We start from the raw sequence: 23,771 nt of genomic DNA on the forward strand, positions 1-23,771 counted from the left end.
ATGGGAATGACTCCAAAGATGTCAGCACCTGTTTGAAGTATTACCTCCCTCCACCAAATATGCAATCAGGGTGAGTGTTAACCATGTTGTCTTGGAACTAATGGCCCTCTAAGTCTGATTGTTTCCGAAATATAGATATTAATCGAAGAATGAAGTCATTAGGATTGAGTGCATTTTATGCTGGGAAAGGATTATTTGGTCATGTGTCTACAAAACATTATTTCTAATCTGCTTCTAAGGATACTGGTTTTATTTGTTTGTTTGTTTAAATTACCACAAGTAGAGCAAATGTGCTCAGACACAGAATTGTGATATTTGCAAATTTCATTTTGTTTCAAGACTTTTCTTTCTCTGTCTTTTAGGCATTATCAGTTAGTCATGATTAAGAATTGAAGACAAATTATCTTACTGGAAATGCTTCGTGTAGATTTCTGAAGCCATTCTTTCCTCACCATGTAAAGAAAGATTTCCTCTTTCATTGTCTTTTGCAAAAATGACGTGAATTTCTTTGTAGTATTCCTGTGCAGGCATGTTCCATACTGCATCTCTTTTTCTTCACTCTGAAACTCTCTCATATTTCTGCAGCACGAGAATGACAGGTGTGTGAATTGGCATGCTGAGGAAATTGTTCTCTTTTAAAATCTGGTCCTAATTCCTTTCTTTCCAGGCCAGCCCAAACACTAGGATGGGGAACAGCATGGAGTAATAAATGTAGGAAAAATTGATTCTTGGGAATGAGGAAATTTTTGTTGCATGCCCATACTCAGCTGGACACCCTGATGAGGCTGTAAAGATTTGTAGTTTATCATTTCAGCTCTTGGCCTGAAAGGCAAAGTATATGTTCTTTACTGTTTTCAGAGGCTAATGGGTTTTGAAACCAAAATTATCTAAAAGTTACTGTTGAAAAGGAAGAGAGGTGTTATGCTTCAGGGATCTGGACCTGTCGCAGACCCAAGAACTTCCCATCTTCTTATATTCCCTTGCCTTCCTAGGCAATGCAGTGCCAATATAATAACATTATTCACAGTTTGCATTTGTACTTCTCTGAAAGGTCACAAAACCCCGTGTTTTAGCACAAATTTAACTGAATAAAAAGTAAAATTGCTAAAATAACAGTAACAAATAAAATTTTTATAATGTTCTTAGGGCCTCAGCTGGCTGGGAGAAAGAGGGAAAAGAGGTGGAAAAGGAAACAATTCTGTCCTTCCTCAGCTTCAGTGTTGGTAGGAGAAGAGGGAATATACCAGACAGATTGCCCTTCCCTCTGCGGTTCAAAGAGAATCTTGCCTCCTCGTTGGTCTGGCATGGAGGGACGTAAGAAGTGTAACTGATTGTTCAAAGCGTTCTGTTCCTTTCAGTCTCAAAGCTGTTACAGCAATTCAGTTTACTGTTTGAAACAGATTTAGAATCTCGTTGGAAGTATTTGACATTCTAACTAATAAAGTAATGAGTTGCATAGTTGAGTGAGTTTTTTTATGTACTGTGTCAGCAGCCATTCATGTTGCTAGAACCTTTGTTCTGAAGATGAAGTCTGTATTTCTATCAACAGTAGCAGTAGTCAGCAGTTCTCTGTACAAGTACAGACTAATGGGTTTTCTTACAGCTTGTGGATCATATAAAATTTGTTAATTTAAGATGTTTTAGTGTCCTACATTGCATTTATATTGTGTGTTTACTTTTAAAGACATTGGAGAAAATAAAGAATTGTGAGGGATAAGGAAGTAACAGCTATATCATTCTCTGTGTGGTAACGATTGAGGGTGGTGGTATTGCAGTGACACTGAGGGACTTTTGCTTGTTTATGCTTGTTTGTTTTTCAGTTCTTCATTGAACTAGAAGTTAGTTCTCAGTGAAGAGCTACACACAGAAATGGATTTCCTAAAAATAAGGAAAAAAAATAACAGTGGTATTCTGATGAAGCAATCCTCAGATTGCAACATATTTTCCTTATTCTCACTGTGCCCAGAGAAGCTAACCTGCTTTTCCAGTGACGTGGAAAAGTATTCTAAACAAATCTGGGGCAATTGATTTGCAGTCAAGTCAGTTGGTGTTTGAAACTTTTTCAGGCCAAAGCTCAAGCAGGATGTAGAGTTCAGCATGCAGGTGACAGGCTGAAAGTGAACATGTGACTGTCTGGAATGTATGTTGTCAACATTAGTGGCTGATAAGGTGCAGAAAATTCTGACACGTTTACCTTGTGATCAGGAAGAATGACTAACAGAATCAAGAAGCCTTTGCATGAAATCCAGGACAAATGACAAGGCAGAAATAAGGTATGTTTGTCATTTTAAATACTTTTAAGTGGAGAAATGGATACTCACGTAGCTGCAGATGCTACACTGAGGCACTAATAAGTGGAGTAATGTCGTTTTTCTGTAGGGTTTTTTAATGAAAAACAAAATAAGAGGTGATGTGTGGTGGAATGTTTCAGTAGTTATGTTTCTCCCTTCCCTAAATAAGCCTGAAATGAGAGTCTTAGAGCCTGTGTTTTGAAATGGATGAAATGTGGAACTTGAGACTCCATAGTGGTGGTGCTAGGAGGATACGCAGCACTTTAAGATAAAATTTGATGTATTTGCTGTTCACCATAATTAGATAAGTAGTTTTCTGGGGAGAAAAAAAAAAAACAACTTTAAGCTGTACCCTTAGTCAGTCTTCAGTTTGTCAGCCATGACAGAGGCTGTCATGCATAGACAAATGTACTGTATTAAGTCTATCTTAATTTTTCTGTTTTTTTTTTTAAGAGGACCATTGACAGTGTACTAAAGCATTTGACAGGTGATGTGAGCTATTCAAGAAATAGCTATTCTGATCAACTTTAAGACAGAACATACTTATTCTGTGCTGATTGTAGAAGGTTTTATGCTATGTACAGAACATGTGATCTGTCTTTTAGCATGATTGACTCTTGGAAACTGACAGTTGTTTTGCCTTGTCACATTTACCAGTGATTTTAGATATCCTTGTGCCTTTAGAAGACTTGTGGCACTAATTTTCTAAAAACCATTGATATTTTTCTTATCATGTGACTTCAAATAACAGGTAATAAATGAAGAAAGTTGGAAGCCTAGGTTTGTTTCTTTCCCTCTTACTTTGTATTGTGAAAGATTCTAAAAAGAGGTCTGTCAGGTCACAAGGATCAAGAACGGTTGAAACAATGAAAGTCTACATCCCTTGCAGAAGCTCCTTCATCTATCTGTGACTTCCACAGTTTGGAATGTGGGTAGATGCCTAAGTGAAGCAGATCTCTGTAAGAACTTCTTTTCAAGGCATTACACAGCTTCAGACTTTGAATTCTTTGCATATGTCATTATTATGATAGACAACATTGACACTGCCTCTTCTGGTTTACTTCACCTTAAATGCAGGAGTGCATTTGGCCATAGAAACCGAAGAAAATGGGGAGATGAGTAAATGTTTTGAGTTCATTACAAAAATTCCATGGAAACAGCTGCATTTTGGTCTTACTAGGCATTGCCCACACAGCTGTCCTTGTATATGTAACAATAAGTTGCCCAGTCTAAGGCCAAAGCCACTTTTAACTAGTAGGAATATTGGAAACAGGAATTTATTGGGAAAAAATAGAACTTAATCATAACTACTGTGTGGAGGCACTAGAGGACACCACAGTAACAGGCAACACTTTTAAACTTCTCCTGTTGCCAGAGCGTTGTTTTGCATATGCATTTATCCTGCCTGGTGTTGCAAGTTTCAAAAATTGCTGTGCTATGAGACTTCAGCTGCAGCAGCAACAGACAAAAATCTTAGAAGGGTATCATCATCTTCTGTTAAGATGGAAAATTGCCTCTTTGGCAATAGCAGTGTTTATGGGATAATTAACTTATCCACAGGATCGTCCCTGAATTCCTCCACTTTTATAATGTCTTTTGAGAGGACAGGCAAGTAATTCAAAGAGCAGAACTTATTTTTAGGTTTAGTCTGAGCCTGAAATAAACTGAGAAGGCTGCGTAGTGTTACGATAAAGAGGGAGTAAAACAGAGACAGGAAATAGGGGGTCTTTAGTAATGAGTTCCAGCCACTCTTGAAACAGAAAGCCAGAGAAAGCATTACTTGGAAATAGTTTCTCAGTGACAGCTTAATAATTTTTAGCTTGTTATTCAATATTAAAAGAGAACAGTTTCTGCAGATTTATACTATTCTTGAAAGATCTTTTTTAAAGATCATTTAGCAAGTTATATTTTTGACATTTTTAGAGTCGCATTGTTCTTGATGGTAACTGATCTGCTGTTTAAAAAAAACCAGATGTTTGGGGGAGAGTCCAAAGTTTACACAGTTGTGTGTTATATATACATCTGTGTGAAGCATTCCGGGTAAGGCTGCGGGACAGAGGCAGAAGATTTAGCTTAAAATGTGAACACACTCTCAAGATTTTAGAAGTTGAGGGTTGAAAGGGGAAGAAGTCACAGCTATATCCTGTAAAACAAAGCAGAGTGCTTGCTTCCAAAAGTTTCTTTTAATCCTGGGAATGTGACTGCTGAGATGGGCCCAAAGCATGGATGGTGAGATTGATATTTACAAGCACTTCACGTGGCTAAAGAGGGTAAGTGATTTGCTGGGCTTTGTTTTCTCTTTGTAAATGAACATGAGCAAGTCTTAGTCAGAATTCTCAGCTTTGGGAAACATATTGAGTGCCTCAGACATAAAATACTGTAAGTTTCTTCAGGAGAAATGAATTAAAGATGTTTCTTCATGTAGGAGAAGGAGGTTTAGGGAGGGGGGAGAGAATCAGCTGTCTTTGTCTTTAAAACTGAAACTCTGGAATCGAACTTTGAACAAATGGCAATAGATTCTAGCAAGTGGTCAGGCTCTCCTGAGACTGTAATACAAAACAGCAAATCCTGCATGGGAATGTGTGGACAAAAAAAGGAGAATATGTTGTTTACCATGTTATGCTTTAAATGAAAAATCATGTGTACTAGTTGTTCACTTCATTCTTCATCGAGGTAGCTCTGTGAGACATTTTGGGATGCCTTTGTTTTGGATAAAAACAGTGGTACTTTTTTTCCTGTTATTCTAACAAAATTATATTTTAAAAAGACAGTGCTATAAAAGTCTTAATTTTGTGATGAACTGTCTGAACATGAATTAACTGGATGAGATTGTTTTTGTCTTCCTATAAAAGAAAAAACTCGGTTTGTGCAGTTGTCTCATCATCTTGGAAAAATCACTTCATTTTTGTCAGCTTTTAGACTTTTTTAGGTTCTAAGTATTTCTTTTTCAGTGTTTGAAAAATCCATTGATGGGATGCAAATAGATCATTCACACTAGACTGGGGTTTTTTATTACAATATTAATTATATATTATGAAAACATTTCACCCTTTCGATATAATTTTTAAATCTGTTTTAACCTGTGTGTACTTTTCTTGAAAATTCTATGCACACCATTTATTATTGATGTTAGTGCTTCTGTATGATACTGGAGTAAAAACACACATGTATATATATGCACATGCACTGTATTTACTAGCTATGTAAACAAAAAATTTAGGCAAATACCTGTTTGAAACATGATTAAGAACTTTAATTTGGGTAGTTTCTTGAATGAATATGAAATATTCATGTTATAATGCCAGTCTTCAACAAAAGCTTGACAATGTTGAAGTTAATTTAGAAAATATTTACATTAGCTTCTGAAAACTGCTACATTTCTAAAGTGTGGATGAGGAGGGGATTAAATGGGGAGTGAGTGGGATAGTGAAGGAAGAGAGACAACAGGAAGTAGCAGTTGGTAACATTATACTGTTATTTTAACCTGTGTTCTGTGCAGTAATAGCTGAATAACTCTAGCGGTTTTGGAGATCACGTATTAATTTGTTATTTAAATGAGGTTGTGAATACGGTTTGTCTGCCATCCCTGCCTCCTGGTTTAAATTTAACTTCTAAACAAATAGATTTGCTAACAAAAGGCAAAGGAGTGCTCTCACCAGGTTTTGTGGCATTAAGGATACACTGAGGACAATAACATAAAGAGAAAGGGCTCAATAAATAGGTTCAATGAAGAAACTCTCACACCGAAGTGTTCTCAGGGTTTAACACAGAGTATCTTGAGGATGATTTTCAAGTACTGTGTCCAAAAAGTATACTGTGTTCAAGTTTGGAACAGGCTTTTACAGAAATTAATAATGCTATTTATGTTGTTGAGTGTAATTCCTTTTATGTAGTCTGCATAAAGGAAAATATCAATACTGTTGTTTTTCCTTTAAGGGGGTGAACACATGTGGAGGAAGGGAAGAGAACTGAAAGTGATCTTGCATTGTTCCTAGGAGAACTTAAGCAGTCTGCTCTTAAATTCCTTTGAAACAATCTAAGTTGCTTATTTAATTCTCATGTTCAAGAATCCTTGTGTCTCATGTCTGGTACAGACTGTGATAGAATATAAAGATTTTAGGCTTTACAATCGTAAACTGCTGTTCTTTGGCTGATCATGAAAGTATGAGTACCCTCCAGAGTAACAAATGGCGCTTAACTGCAGCAGACTTCGAAAAACCCATGGGCAAGTATGCCAAAGCTGGCTCGAATTTCATCATTAGCAGAAATCACTTCAGAGACCAGAATCGGTTTTGATGTTGCAGTGGCTGGTTAAGCAAGATTTCCATGGTATCTGTGGCTTGGACTGGGTTAGGACAGCAGACAAATACAAAAATCATGAGACCCAGGCAGGCAAAGTGACAGATACAGCTACTATTTTCAGATGCTTAGAAGAGAGGATCAGATTTTTAAGCAGTAGTGTTCTAACATAATGTAAACATTATGCAACAGCAGCCGGGACAAAGCAATATTTTGATCAAATTTAAACAGGGTGTCACTACACTTCAAGCCTTTTGGCTTGATGTTAAAATGACCTGTGAAAATGCTGTGCCAAGAATGCCAAGAATGGCTATAGACAAGGTGTAAGAGCAGATGAACAAAGCCAAAAAAAACCATTTCCCTTTGTCTCAGTTATATATGAAGCACAATTAATACGTTTTCCTTTGTTTGCTTTTGTCTGTTTTCCTGTTGCTTTATTCTTACCTTTCTATGTGGCCTTAGTTGGAACACACTATTCCAAGCAAAAATGACACAACCCCCCATTGTGGTACGTAATAGTGTAGGTATATCCACAAATTGTTAGCAAGCATCACAAACATAAATGATAACATTTAATACAAACAGTATTATTGACTATCTAAGAAAACTTTAAATTAACCGAGCTATTTGAACTGCAGTGAATGAAATGCAGCAAAATGGAAAGTCTGTTGCAGCTGGAAAACTTTGTACAGTGGTAAGATGTCTAATTTTGAAAGGCAGGTGCCTTCATACAAAGTGGAGGTGTCTACTCGCTCTTGTAGCTTGTTTAGACTCAGCTTTTGAAGTGCATACAACACAGCTGATGGCTTACCTGAAAGAAATGCATATTATTCTTATGTTTTACTTCTTTTCTTCTGGAAAATCTGTATTCTTCTGTTCATAACCTATATTAGCAAGAGGTGGAGTGATCAAACCTACACTGTAGCTATTAAGTTCATAATATTGAGAGTGAATCTTATGACTTTTATAAGGGTGTTGCCCTTTAAGTAATGTAACTGTCTGGAGAAGAAACTGGGTATTAGTATTAGGAAAAGTTATTCTGATAAAATATAAATATTTGGTGAGAATTATTGTCTTGTAAGGACTTGAGAAATTTACGTAGCTCAGTCTGTACTTAATTTCAGACTATATGCTGTTAGCTTGTTCAAAGTGACTGGCACTTACTCAAGAAGGAAAAACAGCAAATAGAAAATCCTGCTGTTGATTTATTAATTACCTTGAGATGAAAGGCAAGAATTACAGATTCAGAAATCATGTTCCACCCTACTCCTCCTCCTCAAGTACACTAAGTGAATGCACATGTATTCAGATGGGTGTGTATCTGGGGTAGCACTAACACACCAACAGATTAAATTGGTATTGTGTCCGTACTCAGATGCCAAAATAAAGATGTTTACTATGTAGGCCACTCACTCATCACTACACAATAGCAATTACTGTGATTCATAACATCAATTCTGCTGACCCAAAAGAGTACTAAAGAGATGGAAAGTCTGTACTCTCCTAAGTATTACCAACTTGAAATAGGCTGAGAAAAGTCTATATTATACATTTTATTGTCTTGAAATATAACACTACAGTCTGTGGGAGAACTGGCTAGTTGAACTCTGCTGGCTATACTCCTTGTTTTCGGCTTCTAAACTGCAACAAAAGACAACACATCAAGCATGTCCCTAATCTTCCCCATTAATGCAACTACTATAGTTGCCACAGGCATCTTATTCAATTATCAGTGGTACTGAAGGTGATTCATATGACTAAATAAGAAGAGAGGAGGGTTATGACATAATCTATCACCTAAAAGAGGTGGGTAACTTGTTGAAAAACCTTACAAATCACCACTTCAACTGCCTGCCAGTTGTTTTTTTTTTCCCAGCTCCTCCACTCTCCACAGCCCAATATGAGACTCATGGTATTATTGTCAAATTTCTGCCTAGCAGCTTGGTGATCAACTTCAGAAGATGGTATTTTTTGTCTTAAAATTAACTATGTTGAGCTGAAACAACAATATGAGGAGAACTTAAACTGGCCTGTATTCAATGTTATGGTCTTGTGCATGTGCTCACTTTTACAACCTGTTAAGATTCAGCTAGCAGTTCTGTTACAGGAGCTTCAGAACAGAACAACTGTACAGAAGTGCTATAGAATGTCTGTTGTTCTGTCATTCTGAAAATAAGCTGCATTATTAATTCTCTCCTATTAAATTAATATACAAGAAAGCACAACATTCCATGCTTACCAGCCTCTGGGAAGACTCTTGAAAATGAAGATAGCCAAGGTGATCAAAGATTTCTTCCCTTTATTGCCATACTGTTTTATAGTTTTGGTGGTTATCCCCATTTTAAATTAAAGCTGTTGAATCGTACCCTGAAGTCTGATTTATTTATGTCATATATTCTGGAGAAATATTTAAGCCTTTTTCTTGGAAAAGAACTCTGCAATGACTCGGTCATGTAAGTGATACTCAGACAGTCAAGTTTCCAGCAGCTACCAGTATTGTGTCCAGATTAGAGTAAGTAGCATATTCCAGAGGGATATTTGGAAATTAATAATGAAGCAGCTGAAGGATGTGATGGAATGCAAAAGCCTTTCTTTTTTCATTTGTTTTTCTAGAACTGGGAGAAACAATTGACTTGTAATTGTTTTAGGAAGCATTTTGTTTTATCATCTGATGCAATCTGATGGACATTAAACTACATTCAAAATCTCTATGGAGAATGTAATATAGATGCTTCAAGAAATTGCTTTGCAAAGTATTTATGGTATGCACTTGACTTTTCATCTGCCATGGTACTATCATCAACATAGTTACAACCACCTTGCCTTAGCATGTCTGTCTTTCTAATTTGTTACTATGTGTTGTCACACACTTTTTAACATCTTTTATGGAATTACTGTCATTTGTTCCTTACAAATGTGAGTAACATATTTAGCTTATGTGAGTAACATATTTAGTGGAGCCTGGGTTATTGTTTTTGATCTTTAAGGCTGCATCTTGTGAATTAATATCCTCTGGAAAATCTTGGTGATTCAGCCTTTTCCTCATGTGGTTACTGTTGTTTGTGAGCTCTCACACCAGCTTGAGTCTCCAGTAGTCTTATGACTTTAGTGTTATAGGTCCTATATTCAGTTGCTGCTGATACGTGTGGTATCTAAGTATACTTGCCCAGTTCCCTCTAAGTACTGACGTTCACAACTGCAGAATGCACTCCAACCATCCACAGATGGCCTTGGTTCATGTTACGTTGTTTTATCTTGTCTTTATGCATGCCACAAAGATTTCCCAAGTCTTAAACAACTGCTGTGTGTCAGTCAGCCACTTTTATTTAGCAAGTCACTTTCTGCCTACTGTACTTTCCTGTACTTGTCTGAGCACAGTCTGTCTGACCCCCAGGACTGGGATTTTTTTTTTCTTCTCACTTTTTTTCACATGGATGTGATTCACTAGGTTTTAATGTGGGTATTGAGTAGTGGACTTCCAGCAGAGGAACTTTAACAGTCACTTGGTGCAGCAGATATCTTTGGAGGCTATACATTTGGTAAATATGAGTGTAGTAAAATGTCTTATTTGTGATTTGATGTTGAATTAATTCTTAATTACTGATTATAATATATTTAATTCAGTTCAATCTTGTTGTACTTACTATAAGCTGTTCAAAAGGTAGTGAGAAAAGTGTATTCTGAGTAGAATTAACATACTTTTCTTTTGACAGTGAATGCTGATAAGTGAGATTCTGCACTTTCTTTTCTTCAATGTTCTTGTTGACCCTCTGGAACGAGAAAAAGGACCAAGCTTAGTCAATTTATAAGTGATTCTAGTTAGGGGCCTTGTAGACATGCAGAATGACATAATTAAAACATAAGAAGAGCTTGATGCATAGGGAAACAGTATAATAGGATGCAATTCAGTATAGACTAGTGCAAGGTTTTACATTTAAGCAGAAACAATGAGTAAATACAGGATGAAGAGGATGCTGACTAAATGAGAGCTTTAAAAAAGGATCTGGAAGTTATGGGTCCTAGGCTGGAAAAGACAGAAAATATTGTCCTGGTTTAGTTCAAAGAGTGACCTGCTAACTGCAGATGTACAGATCATCTTCAAATATATAAAAATTTTCTAAAGTGAAGGGAAAGACCTTTTTTTCTTTTTATCCAAGGTGATAGGATAAGAACCAATAGCTTGAACAGATGATGATTCAGGGTAGATATTAAAAAAAAATATGGGCTAATGATGGGTATCTGAGAAGCATCTGGGAAGGCTGTCTAATGGGTTTCTTAGGAGCAGACAAGACAAGAATATTGCGAATAATCATTGGTCCTAGGATGGAATAATGAACCAGATAATGTCTTCTGACACCTCCCAGTCCTGTTTGTTAGTGTCTCTGTGATTCTCTCAGTGCTTTTCAAAATTATCAGAGACAAGGGTGCTCAATTCCTCTCAGCTCATAAGGGTGCCACACTTTTATCCAATCCGGCATTTATTGGTTTCAAAAGTGTCTTTTGATTGGATAAATATTTGATTTCTTGATTTGCATTAATTAGCACCATGTTTCTTTTGACTATCTGCTTTGTATTTGGGCCTGTAGATCTCAGTGAAGATCAAGAATCCATGAATATATTTAATATTAAAAGAAAATTCTATTCCCAAATGTTCAGTTGAAAAAGAAAGGACAGTTGGGGAGGAGGATTGTAATTATATTGGTGCCATTGTACAATTAACTATGAATAGTCAGCTGCAGAGTAGTGTATCTGACCTAGACCTCCATGAAGTTGTATTCTTGTGTTAGCCAAAAAGCCTGACATACTGCTTCATTCCCCAGCAGAAATCCATTGCTCACAGTGGAGCTGGGAAGTGAACAGCCATGGGCTTATGGTACTTTCAGTACTCTAAGCAAACGGCTATTTCTCTCTGGAGTATTAAAATTCATAGGAAATGGGATTTAATAGTTAGGAGCAAGCCATCTCTTGCTGCTTAGAGCCATTTAGAAATCCGTAAGTGATTACATAGCTATAGTGTTTCCTGCTAAGAATTTGATAATTTAATGAAATTGTTAATTGCTAACCAAAAAAAACCCCAAATTTTGTTCAGTAATTTCTAGGATAGTATAATACATATGACAGTTTTCACCTTTGAAAAATAAACACCAAGACTTTGGCAAAACACTGTTGAGACCATGTATTGCACCTTAAGGTTTTCGGTTTTTTGTCTTGATAAGATGGTATTTCCCAATTAAATGATGGTCTGCTAGAAAGTAACAAATCTATTCCTATACCATTCTTGATTTCCAGAGATGAGGAAGTATTCAAAATCTAGCTAAAAACAGAGAAGTTCAAAAGGTTTAATGCATATGAAATGGACAGTTTTAGTCTGTAGACATATTTTACACATTTTTTTAATTGTAATCACCACTCTATATACACAAATTCTGTATTAACTTTTGCTTGAAACGGTAATATTCACTGCAAAAATTCTCATAGCACTTCTTTCCCCCCAGTCACAGGCGAATCATCATTCATCTAATAATGAAACTTATCAAGAAAGATTGGCACGATTAGAAGGTGATAAAGAGTCGCTCATACTTCAGGTACGTCTTAAAGAGAACATTGTCAATGTAGTTGACATTCGGTGAATAAAGCTGAAGTAACATATTATTTTCTAGTAAGGTCACTAAATACAATATTTCTCCAGTAATTCATCTGATTTCATAGTAGGATAACTTGTTAAAGGAGAGTAGAGTAACAGCAGTAAGAGGGAGAATTATGACAATGGAAAAAAAACCAACTTAAAAATAATGCTATGGAGTCCCAAGACAATGCTGTGGTAGTGATTCTCATTCTAGGTATGCTAGGTTGAACCAGTTAATCTTCCTAGGTTCCATGTGCCACCATTTTTAATGAACAGGGAGACTGGCAAGTATATAGAAGTATATAGTATATAGTTTTTTTAAGGAGAAGTAGAAGGAGGAAAAGAAAATTTTCCACCATGCCCAAGCTATTCCAGGTTTCCCATTTTTCACTTTACCAAGCCTTCTTCAAACAGATCCGCCATCCCATGTAAGTTTTCCTCCTGGAGAAAACACGTTATACATGAAAAAAACTTAATTATTTTTTTCTGAATATTTTCACTATTACTAAACTGTACACTACATGCTGTTTAAAACTGAAGCTGAAGAATCTTTAAATGGTCTTTTCATATCCTTTGTCTTTATGCTTATAAAAACACATTATAAGCATGCATATTTATATTAAACAAAATTTAACTGTATTGGGTAGATGTTCTCCCTACTTTCAGTTACTAGTTTCTGTAAACATGTTTTATCCTGTATGTTCTGTTCGTGCTTGTGCCAATTTACGGAGCAGAATTCTCACTGCTGTTGTTAAATAAACAATAAATGTTTTGTGAGACATAAGCTTAGACTTGGTTAGATTTTCTTTGTTACTGTTAAACTAAAATTTCTAGTACCAAATATATGGGGAAGAACACTACTGAGTTAATAACAAAATCCTGCAGTATTTAGGTGTGTACTGCAAATTTTTTTTTTTTTTGAAAGGTAATCAGGTCAGAGGAGACAATGTCACAACTGACACTTATTAGAACACCTTTTGTTAATCAAATGGTTATTAACGGTAACATCTTGATTGCATTCATAATAGCAAACAACTTTACACGCTGGGTGTTCACTTCTTGCACAGTTCAAACCCAGTTGTTTACTCAGAAGCAGAGGCTTGTACTGGTACACCTGTGGCTTTGTCACTGAAGGCCTCTTTTGTTTTGTCACGTGTGTGTATAAGTCTTGTAATCTTTGTCTGTATATAGCAGCCAGTGTCGTCTTGGATGTGGTTTGTGCTATACAGCTTGCTGTTGATGGTCATGTGTGCTCGTAGGCTTGTACAGATTTGGCAGAATCTTGGTGTTCAAAGTGTATCAGCTTTTGTGGGTTTAACGGGACCACTAGTCTCCATTACTTTTAAGTTCCTGAAGACTATTCCAGGCTACTGCTCAGTATGAACTTTTCCTCCCTTTGTCTTGCTGATTTTTAGTAATTATTTCTTCAGCTACACAAATAGGAACCCATAGAATGCAGCGGGCCAAACTCACAAAGAAGGGGGCTTTGTGACATGGTTTGGAGACCTGCCTAGACTTTTTCTCAAAAAGAAGGTAGTAAAGTCAGGTGTGGAAATTATCTCTCTTTACTTCTACATCACACCCCCATCAAATCAAGAGGCTTAGCCAGTATTCATTATGCATTTTCTTATCGCACTGCACAGTATTGCAGTAGAACTCCAAAAACCCCAGGAAAGTTAGATGAAAATCTCAGTCTGGTAGATGGACATTAACAACAAATAAAGATGCCAAGATGGACCTAGGGTTAGAACCCTATCTGCAGTCTGCTGGTTCCTGGGTGTGACCATTGTCATGAAGGATGAGAAACTGATGGAAAACGGGACACCACACTTCTATATTTTTATGCTGAATTGTGCCAGTGACTGTGGTCTGTATTTGTAATCTGTAGGAAAGATGAGGGTGGGAGCACTCCAGTCTTGCATGAGTCTTGCTGCAGAAGCAGGAGTACAAGGCACCTTGTAGTAGGCACAGGCAGTGGCTGCTATCTCTGTCCACCAAGGCTGAGTCAAACAGTGCACCTTGAACTCTGTTTCCACTTTTCAGTCTGTAGTGAAGGCTGGAAATGCTACAGTATCTGGGATACCTTCTTACAGCTCAGTGCCTGTGTATAGGGACTAACTTCTTTAGGTGTTTGGGATTTTTGTGCTTTTAATCACAAAGATATTTTAATGCCTTAGGCCACTTGATTTTTAGCTAATTGTTCAACATGTCTCACTTTTACAGGGGTTTACGGAAAACATATTACCTACAGGCTGACTCTTGTGGGTGTTATACTTTACGGCAAGATGGTCTTGCCAACATAACATATGCTGGGGTGGTGTTCTTTGTGAGGCCTACTGATTCCCTGAAGAGTCTGACAGATGTGATCCTCAACAGAGGGGAAAATATGAGCTCAAAGTGGCTAATGTGCCTCTCAGCCTTACTGGAACATCCAACACATACTTCTAAAGCTGCTAAGGTTTTACTAAATTCCTTTGCAGGTCACGTTTAACATACAGAGTTTTCCTTACCCATTACAGTGCTAGTTGGAACCTAACCCAACCCTCTAAGTAGAGCTTGTTTTCTTTCTCTGGAACCTGCATCAGACTAAAGGAGAGGATTCAATTTGTTTCTTCTTGCTTTCTGACCTCATAGGGGGTTTTTTTGTGTGTGTGTGTGTGCCATCACTCATTTAATGGAAGCAAAATAAAAGACAAGCAACAGACATTCTTGCGAGGGAGTTCTCCCCTTGCCCCAGCTTAGATATGTTCCCTTGCCATGTGCCTCCACCCACTCCTTCCTATCATCTCTCATCCTGCATTCATCTGTGCGCCACCCTGCAGCCAACTACTTTAAAGGCAAAAAAATAAAATAGTACTACTTTTTTTCTTTAGCTGTGTTCCTTTCTCAGGCACACTTGTCATTATTTTTGCAGGTAAAACAAATACAGATCACTCAGTCACTCCCTCTGCAGCTTCCCTGAAGTGAACTAGATTGTTTGCTGATTAGGCTTTAGATCCACTACACAGCATTTCTATCTTAAAGGTTTTACTCCCACATACTGTACCTTTCCTTTTAATATTTTTTTCAGTAGAGGTGTTGCAGGGTTGGATATGAGCACAGATAAATTTTTATCAACAAATTTCATGCAAACTGGAGGTGAAACACCTGTTTAATATAACAGTTTTCTAGTATAATTGAGGCTTTTGTAAACATATATAGTAAAAAATGAATATACAGAGTGTGTGTGCTGTATAGCACTGGGATTTTTTCCACTGCACATCACTGATCTGTACACCCATTCCCATAGTTCTTTACCAGTATTGCTTATTGTTTCTTTTCCTGGGATTCATTGTCTGTACCTCACTTCTTTTGCTTTCATGTTTTGGCTTGCAAAGCCTGGGAATTTTTCTTGGACTAGAACTTTGCTGCTGCTAAAACATGCCTTTTCTTCATTGCATTCTTTATAACTTCAAAACACTTTTTATTGATAGGTAAGCTGGTTTTCTGTTCTTGTAAGAAGTAATTGATTGGTTTCCAAATGAACAGTTCTATTGTTTAACCATTTTAGGGAGCGAAATGCCAATGGAATCTGAAATGGCAATGTGTGCTCCAAAACCACATAAAATGTTTTCAGTATCTTATGTTCTTGTTCAGTGCTTTCTAATTTTCTGCCTGAAATAACTTAGTCTACCTATAGGTAGTCTTCCATCTCTTCTAGAAATGCTTTTTCGGTTTTATATTAAAATAAAATAACTGGGGGGGGTGAAGGGAAGTCAGAGGGCGGGGTTGAAGCAGAACCCAGGTAAGACTGAAAAATTGGCTAACTTGATAGAACAGGTTGCTGCAGAGCACGAGAATATTAAACCACTGAGGACTTTAAAAGGGAACTTGCTGTTAAAGTCTGCATTTGGATGTTAATTGTATAAGGTAATTGAAACTTATTTACAGTCGGTTCAGTGGCGTTGTGCTTCTCAAATTCCAGGTGAGTGTTCTTACAGACCAGGTGGAAGCTCAAGGAGAGAAAATCCGGGACTTGGAAATCTGTCTTGAGGGGCATCAGTTGAAACTGAATGCTACAGAAGAAATGCTTCAACAGGTAAAAAAATCTCGATTGGAAAGCCTCTTGTGTAATCTTCTCCAACAAAGGAGTGGATATATATGATCAACTTGTCTGCATGTGCAAGTGCCTTTATGACCAAGATAAAATGAAGTAAAAAAAAAATGCTTCTTTTATTGTTCTCTTGCTGCTTTGCACTTTTGCTTTTTTTGTAATAGATGTTTCTTTGTTTTCCTGTCACAGAAACATTTTACTGTCTGGTTGCATAATACTGTACATGGCAGCATGTAAAATGAAACTATCGAGTCTTATTTGTACTATGCTGATGAACTACGTTTGGACATGGTTGAGTAACTGGTTAGACAGGTTAAATGTATCTACTATATTTAGGAGTTATAGAATTAAGAAGTTTTATTTAATATATTTCGGTTTATATGGTTTTGAAGCAGAACAGGTAGAAAGTTGAAATGAGTTACTGTGTCAGATTTGGTTCTATAATGATTTTTGCTTAATTTGGAAGTCTTCCCATTATTTTTCACAGAAAATTAGTATATAAAGATACATTTTTCTTTATTTCAATCGACAGTTTCAGGCTATGTTTTTTAATATTTGCTCTTTATTGTTATATGTTGAGGGAGCAGAACAAATGTTAAATACCTTACAGGTCGTGAGTTACTGCAGAGCTGGCAGGTCTGTCAATGCAGAAGAACTTTAACAGTGTAATTTCCTGTTACTGCAGATTATCCACTGGTTACAGTACATAGATATCGAAATGCCAGATATTTGCAAAGTAGATACTGTTCTCGGTGAACTTACTTCCTCTCCTCACCCAAAATGTTGTGATATAAATTTACTGGTTTAGTCTCTGACAAATATACAAGTCTTTCTATGAACTGTTCCTAGCTTTGAATTATAGTTGTGTTAATCTATATAAACTTATTTTATTATGGTGAGAATCCGTGTACCTATGTATGTACTCAGTAGCATTTTCTATAAGATAAACTTGTGTCTTAAACCTTTTAAAGTTATTATTCTCCAAGCTTCTCCAAAAAAACCTTAGTCTTGGACAAATTTTTCAGCCCAAAATACTTCCAATTGGGAAAAGCTTCGTTCTCATATTTAAATGACTTGAGGGTAGACATTGTAAAAAATGTAAATAGTGAGTGCATTTAGTTTTTCAGTGATATTTGAAGTGAAATTCAAAGAACAGTGTTTAAGTTATGGGAATCTGTTTTTAAACTCCAGGAAGGCATTCACAATGGAGTGCAGAAGTTTCCTGTTTCAATCTAAAACTACATAGTTGTTCTGAGACTTCTACTAAACCTGTTTATTGTTTCTATGACTTAAAATTTTCTCCTTTGATAGTCTTCTGATGAAACTGCAAATTACTTCTGAGGAAATTGTGCAAGTTGCTTACAAAGCTGCTTCTAAAGTCGTAAGCTACAAAAGTCTGTACTCTAAAGCTAAAGAAGTCAGATAATCTCCAAATATGTTTAACATATACCTTACATATAAATTTTGACATCACTTTGGCTGTATTTGTTGCCAGATGGGAATAATTTCAATTGGTTTTTCTTACACATTTATTAAATAGTTAGTAATAAGCTCAAATTTGTTGATTGTTTTGTCTTATAGTTTTGAGGTCTTGTATTTGAACATAATGTATGGAACTCAGATGTTCTCACTAGAATAAGAAAAAATGATATTAACATTTTGGTTTTGTGAACACTAAAAAGGGCAAACTAAATGAAAGCTAGAGGATGATGAGGGAATGGTAGTTGTGCTTTTTTTCTGAAATGGGTTACATCCCCCAGTAGACTGTGGAGTATGGGAAACTCAACAGTCAGAGAAATTTACATTTATTATGGCTCAACAGAGGGCCCTGATTGCTATAATTCATTTTAAAGGTTCTTTTCTCAGTTCATCTTGTTGAAAAGTTTACTCTCTACAGGGAATGAGTTGAGATTTGGAGAGAATAACCTGATAATGTGATGACTAAGACATTCATGTAAGATATGTGGCCAGTGGGCCACCTGGCAGTTAATTTGTCAAAAGTAGAGTGAGTGTCAAGCCTCGGGGCCTTCAGTAGACTGATAGATCAGTCATGTTTTGGGGAGAGTTGTGTTCAGATCTTCTCAGCCATTAGTTCCCAGTGTCTTGTACAAGTGTTTATGATGCCTAACAAAGAGATGAAAGATACTGGTGCTGTCATTGAGTTTTTCCAGTGGTTCTTTCAAGACAATATTTATTTTTACAGTAAACTAACTTATTTCTAGTAAGAAAAAATCATCTAGTCCTATGTACCTATACAAATATTCTTGCTTTTCAGAAAGACTTCTATTATCTTTCTGAGGTGCATGTAAATACAATTTCATTTCATTATTCTATTTGCTCATTTACAATATATTGAACTCCATTGGTTTTTACCTTTGTGAACTTAAGTGGACTGCTTTTTCTAAGTGGAAAATGGAATAATAGTGATAATTGCCGTAGCTTGAAAGATCTTTAATGTATATTAGTACAACTAATCTAACTGCAGGATGGATAAGCTTAACTGGGAAACTATATTCCTGAGTCCAGGATAAGCCCTGTCTTTTTAGTTTTGAGAACTACAAGAAAATGGACCCTTAATTAACTCTGTGCCCAAAATGCTGTCATAAAAACAGAAAACATACTTAATGATGATATCTGGTAGTTCCATAACAGAGAGGGTATGTAATGCTACCCTGCAAAATAGATTTTGCTGAATCTATGCTAGCAGAGACTTGTCCACTTTGTCAGGGTGGGGTTACTGGCTAAAATCCTTCTGGCTTGTGATTTATGCACAGTTGTTTTGAACCCTGCTACAAAGTGATCATGGAAACACTTCTGAAACAGCAGCTAAAATAAACTTTATAAAAATTACATAAAATGGTTCTTCAACATTTAAGGTGGATCTTGAATGCAGAATAGTAGCAACAGATACTGCTGCATGTTTGTTGAAAAACATGATTCTTTATTACTCCAGAGGATAGTGCACTATAGTCAAAATGTGAACGTTCAAGAAATTAGTTGAGCCAATCTAAATGTTACTGCTACAAAAAGGAGAGTGCCTCATTCTCCTTTGATCCTGCTCACCGTTCCTGACCACATGCTTGTGAAAATTATTTTGTACTGAGTCTCATGATCATCAGACTTTTTCCTCAGTGACTAGGAGAAAACTAACTTGGCGGTTAAGAAGAAGAGGACATTTTTCTACTGGGTTAGTGTATTGAATCAGCTCACAGAAAAGTTCAAGTTGTGGCATAAGAGCTGTGGTGAGATGTACATTTGACCTATGTGTTTATGAAACAATAGCCAAAGAAAATACAACTCCTCAGCATTTGAGAAACAAGAGAATCCTCTATAACAGACGCAGGGATGCTCTGATGTGCACAGTTACAGATAATGCATGTATGTTTTCATAAGATGTGATGCTTACAGTGTCAAACTTGACATTTTCCTTTTGTAAGGGTACAAGCTAATCAAGATAAAGCCTTTTTTTCCACCTTCAAGTGTTCGCATTTTCTTTCTTTATTTTAAAGTCAGTCTTTTGAAATGTCATGAAAGTCAAAGGCAAAATTTTTAATGAGTCCTTAAATGTTATTCTAGTTTGGGCAAAGAAACACATTTGCCTCATCCTTCATATTAAATGTTAAAAAACATTTTTCTGAAGCATGGCTGGAAGACACCAGTTTGCTCTCACTGAATTGCCTTCCAGTGGTATCTCTGTCTTATCCTCTACAGATCTGCTGACATGGAAGTGCCAGCCTGTGAGTAGTTGACTGCCTCACCCTTTAGCACATTGCAATGAATATGTCTTGAAATGAAAAAAACAAACAAACAAAACCTCCTAAAATCATCCTATGAAAAAAATGTATGCTGTGTAATCTATTTCCAGTATATCAGCTGCGTTAAAATGTAAAATGTCAGCCAATTTTAGAGAACAGTGATGGGTGTGTGTCTTTTTTCTAAGTTAGTTTGTGGCATTTTTTAATACTTTTTTCCCAGGCATTTTTAAGAAAGAAATACTTTTTTTAAGAGAAGAGAGTCTGTTGAACATCTGCTATGTTAGCCTTGCAGGAACCTTCTATCAACTTGTAATTTTTGCTCTGTGAAGGAGCCTAAATTGCCCCATAACAGAAAGTACCAGCCGTGCACAATGTAAACATGTTGGTGCTATGGAAGCTGTGCTGTCAGTCTTGACAGCTGTGTTAAGTCAGTTTAAAAAGTAAATTTTCTGCACATACAGATTTCACCTCATGGTTCTTTTAAGTGTATTTGTTACTGAAATTACAATGAGTAAAAATAGTTTGTTACCGCCTTGCTATTCCTGTGCTGTGCTTGATTTATTTAACAGATACTAGTTCCCATTGAAGCTTTCTGGCATAAAGTGTGACAACATACTGTTTGCTTTGGCAACAAAAATGCTGGTCAGTGTCACAGTATGTTACCGGTACCTGACCTGTACTAAGTCCTAGATGCAGTTTGATGGTGTTTTTCCACCTTCCAAATTATTTCTGACACTTAATTGCAAGAAGCAATCCAGGGACTCTTATCAGGTGGTTGCATTATGTAAACGTGCTTGTGTCTTCTATCAATTAAATTCTCTTGCAAAGTAAAAAGCACTTGGATTTAGGATTCTTTCTGTCTTAAAAATGCATATAGAAACTGCAGTACTTGGATGCAGATGAGTGGATTTCTGTTTCTCGTGTCAGTTTATTGCCAACTTCTACCAAGGAGCAGGGAAAGTGCACCAGACAGTGCCCATTGTGAGGCACGATGGAGAATCTTTTAAAAACTAGCGGACTAAAAGATGCAAAGAGGAGTTGTATGAGAGTAGGAACTTGAATCCAACACAGTTTAGTGTGTATCTGTTCTGGTTTTGCAGTTGTCTTGTGCTCAGGGGAGCCAAAATCCTATCCTGGTTGCAGGGTATAAATGTGGCTTGTATCTGTTTGCTTCTCAGGAACTTTGCTGGCCGGCAAGGATCATTCCTGCAACTTTCAATTGCTTGAGTTATCTGATCTTAGATGAATTTCAGCACTTGTTTATAGCACACAGTAACTTCTTGCCAGCAGCTAGCTTAGTGTTTCAGATTTTGAAGTGTGCTCTGTGCAGCTCTGGTGCTGAGGCATAACATTTCCAGAGCGTGCTCTCAAGTTGTGCAGCTTATCTATACAGGTGAGCATTACATTGCTTTGTTATTTTACAGTTAACATAGGCACAAATCTGCTTGTCAGGCATATGCAAAGAGCTGTTCAAATTGGCAGTGCAGTGGGAAGTTCTGTTGCTTAACTATATAATGGGAAATGATGAATTGGAAGGCTATAATTCACTCTCTGCTACTGACTTGCACCATTTCATGCTGATTACACATGTACATTGCTCTCAGCTGTGTTTTCAGTTAAGCAAATATCTTATTTCTACCACAGCTGACACACAGCTCTTTAAAAGTGCAGTCTTCATTAGCAGTGGTTCTTGCTGAATCTTGCTTGCCGGGTAGGTAGCTTGGTCTGTCTCTCTCTCTCTCAACTGTTTTAATAAGGGTGAAAAGTCTGAAATTTTTGAGCGTTGTGTTTTGTACACTGCACAAGTTTCAAAATGGGATTGTTGACGTTGTTTTCCCCTCAATTGACTATAATCTTACTTACGGTTTCTCAATCAACGTATGGCATGATTATTTCTTCTGGTGTGTGGAGTGCTAAATATCCTAGAATTTTCTGTGCTTGCAGCTGACAACTGTCCCGTGAAATTTATATGCTGCCTTATAAGATGTGTTTCCAGGACATCAAAAAACAGAAGTGAGGTATATAGCATGTGCTTCCGTTTCAGTAGGAATATTGGAAAATGTGATTAAAGGTGTGAAAAGTATACAGTGGGAATTTCAAAATTGCAGTTGTCTTTGGAAATGGTTTATTTTCCATTGATCTATCTACATGCATGTTGTATCTTCTGCGTGAATCATCTTTATAATTATTTTACTCTAAAGTAGCTTTTTCCCTTATTTTTTAAAGTTAAAAGTTGAGTTAAAAAAAAAACTTTGATGAATTAAGTTATTGTACGTTTTAAAATTTGAAACAAGTGTCTCATTTATAAAAAAGGGTATATTCTATTTCTGTTCTGTATTTCAGCTCTTTAAGTCCCTTTTAAAGCTGCTACAGCCCAAATTACCATTTTGCCTCTCTTTTATTATCTTTTTTGCTTTAAAGCCAATAACATAAATTTGTATTTTCTTTTCTTACAATTGTACATTTATTCTGGATGAATTAAAGTTGCATCATACCACTGAAATACACTGTAATTTCTCTGTAACAAAATGGGTCACATTCTTAATGAGCTGTTCACTGTGAGCATCTGCTTGAAGATGAAAATAATTGCTTCCAGATGTTACCATTTCAAGAGGGGACATTTACTTTTAACGGCATTTTCTTTCAAAGCAAAAGTTAGACTCTCTAGATCCAAGAGAAATTGTCAGCTGCTTTAAATCAGTGAAGCTCCATTGAAAACAAACTAGGGATAGCTGTTTTGTCTATTTTAAGGCAAGAGTTTTATGCCAGTTTACACTGGCTGAGGATCTGATTCTCTCCAACTTCAGAGCAAACTGTAAAATTTTAAGTTGATGAAAAAAAAATCAACTGCCTTTGTGCTCCCTTAAACAAGGTATTGCCTTAGTGTTCACATGGAGCTACTGAACTCATAATGAAGGCAGTGAGGTATTACTCTCCATTGCCAAATTAAGTATAATTTGTGAGTCTGCAGAAAAAAATAAGTAGGTGTGCCAGATGGTGCACTAAAAGGACAGATCTTTTGTTAAAAACCTCTAGAGGGATGGCATGTTTCCTTGTCTCATAAAGACATCTTCCTGTCATACCATGGAATACCATGTCAGTGTGGGGAAAAAAAGAGAAATTATAAATGATTTTTCAGATCAACAGCGAATAGAGTTTTGTCCATGGGGCCAAAGTCACCTTGTCCTGCTAGCCTTTTTGATGTTCAGAGGCCTTGGTTTATATCAAAGTTCTCTTTTAAGCTGTGTCATAATCTGCAGAAGTCTTCTGTATTAACAGCTGTACAGAGCCCGGTCCAGTCCAGACTGGAATCTGCCCCTGGAACTTTGTGCAAATAAGTGTTTTTCTGGAAGTTAAAGGAATTATTTGTAATTATAATTGTAATTTTTAATTATCTTTGTAGAAAACAGCTACCATGGAGGAGTTCATTAGATGACTACCTCTTAGAGTTTCTCAATAAAAAAGTCAGTGCACTATCTTTTCCTGATTAGTGCATGATTTATTTCATTCAGAGAAGAAAAACAAACCATGAGACTGCATTTCTGTTTATTTTCCCATCCATACACAAATATCCTTGTCAGTGTCAGCAGGAATGGGCATGGCACTGGGAATAGTGGGCGGCTTAGATAATTGGTGTTGCAATGCAGATGCAAGTTTAGTACTATTTTTAATTTGGGCAGTATTCCCCACCAGACTAAAACAATTTA

General features: G+C 36.6%; 1 protein-coding gene across 6 annotated transcripts in view; it reads left to right on the plus strand.

The window, feature by feature from the left end:
- Positions 1-23,771, plus strand: part of PPFIBP2 (PPFIA binding protein 2) — a 102,579-nt gene that overhangs the window by 41,298 nt on the left and 37,510 nt on the right. For all 6 annotated transcript variants that reach the window (XM_062000552.1, XM_062000554.1, XM_062000556.1 and 3 more), the window contains exons 4-5: positions 12,086-12,175; positions 16,181-16,294. In XM_062000552.1, the coding sequence (XP_061856536.1) occupies positions 12,086-12,175; positions 16,181-16,294 (204 nt within the window). The remainder of the gene's footprint in view (positions 1-12,085; positions 12,176-16,180; positions 16,295-23,771) is intronic.

This window comes from Colius striatus, chromosome 7, assembly GCF_028858725.1.
Source record: "Colius striatus isolate bColStr4 chromosome 7, bColStr4.1.hap1, whole genome shotgun sequence".
In the NCBI taxonomy this organism is placed as follows: Eukaryota; Metazoa; Chordata; class Aves; order Coliiformes; family Coliidae; genus Colius; species Colius striatus.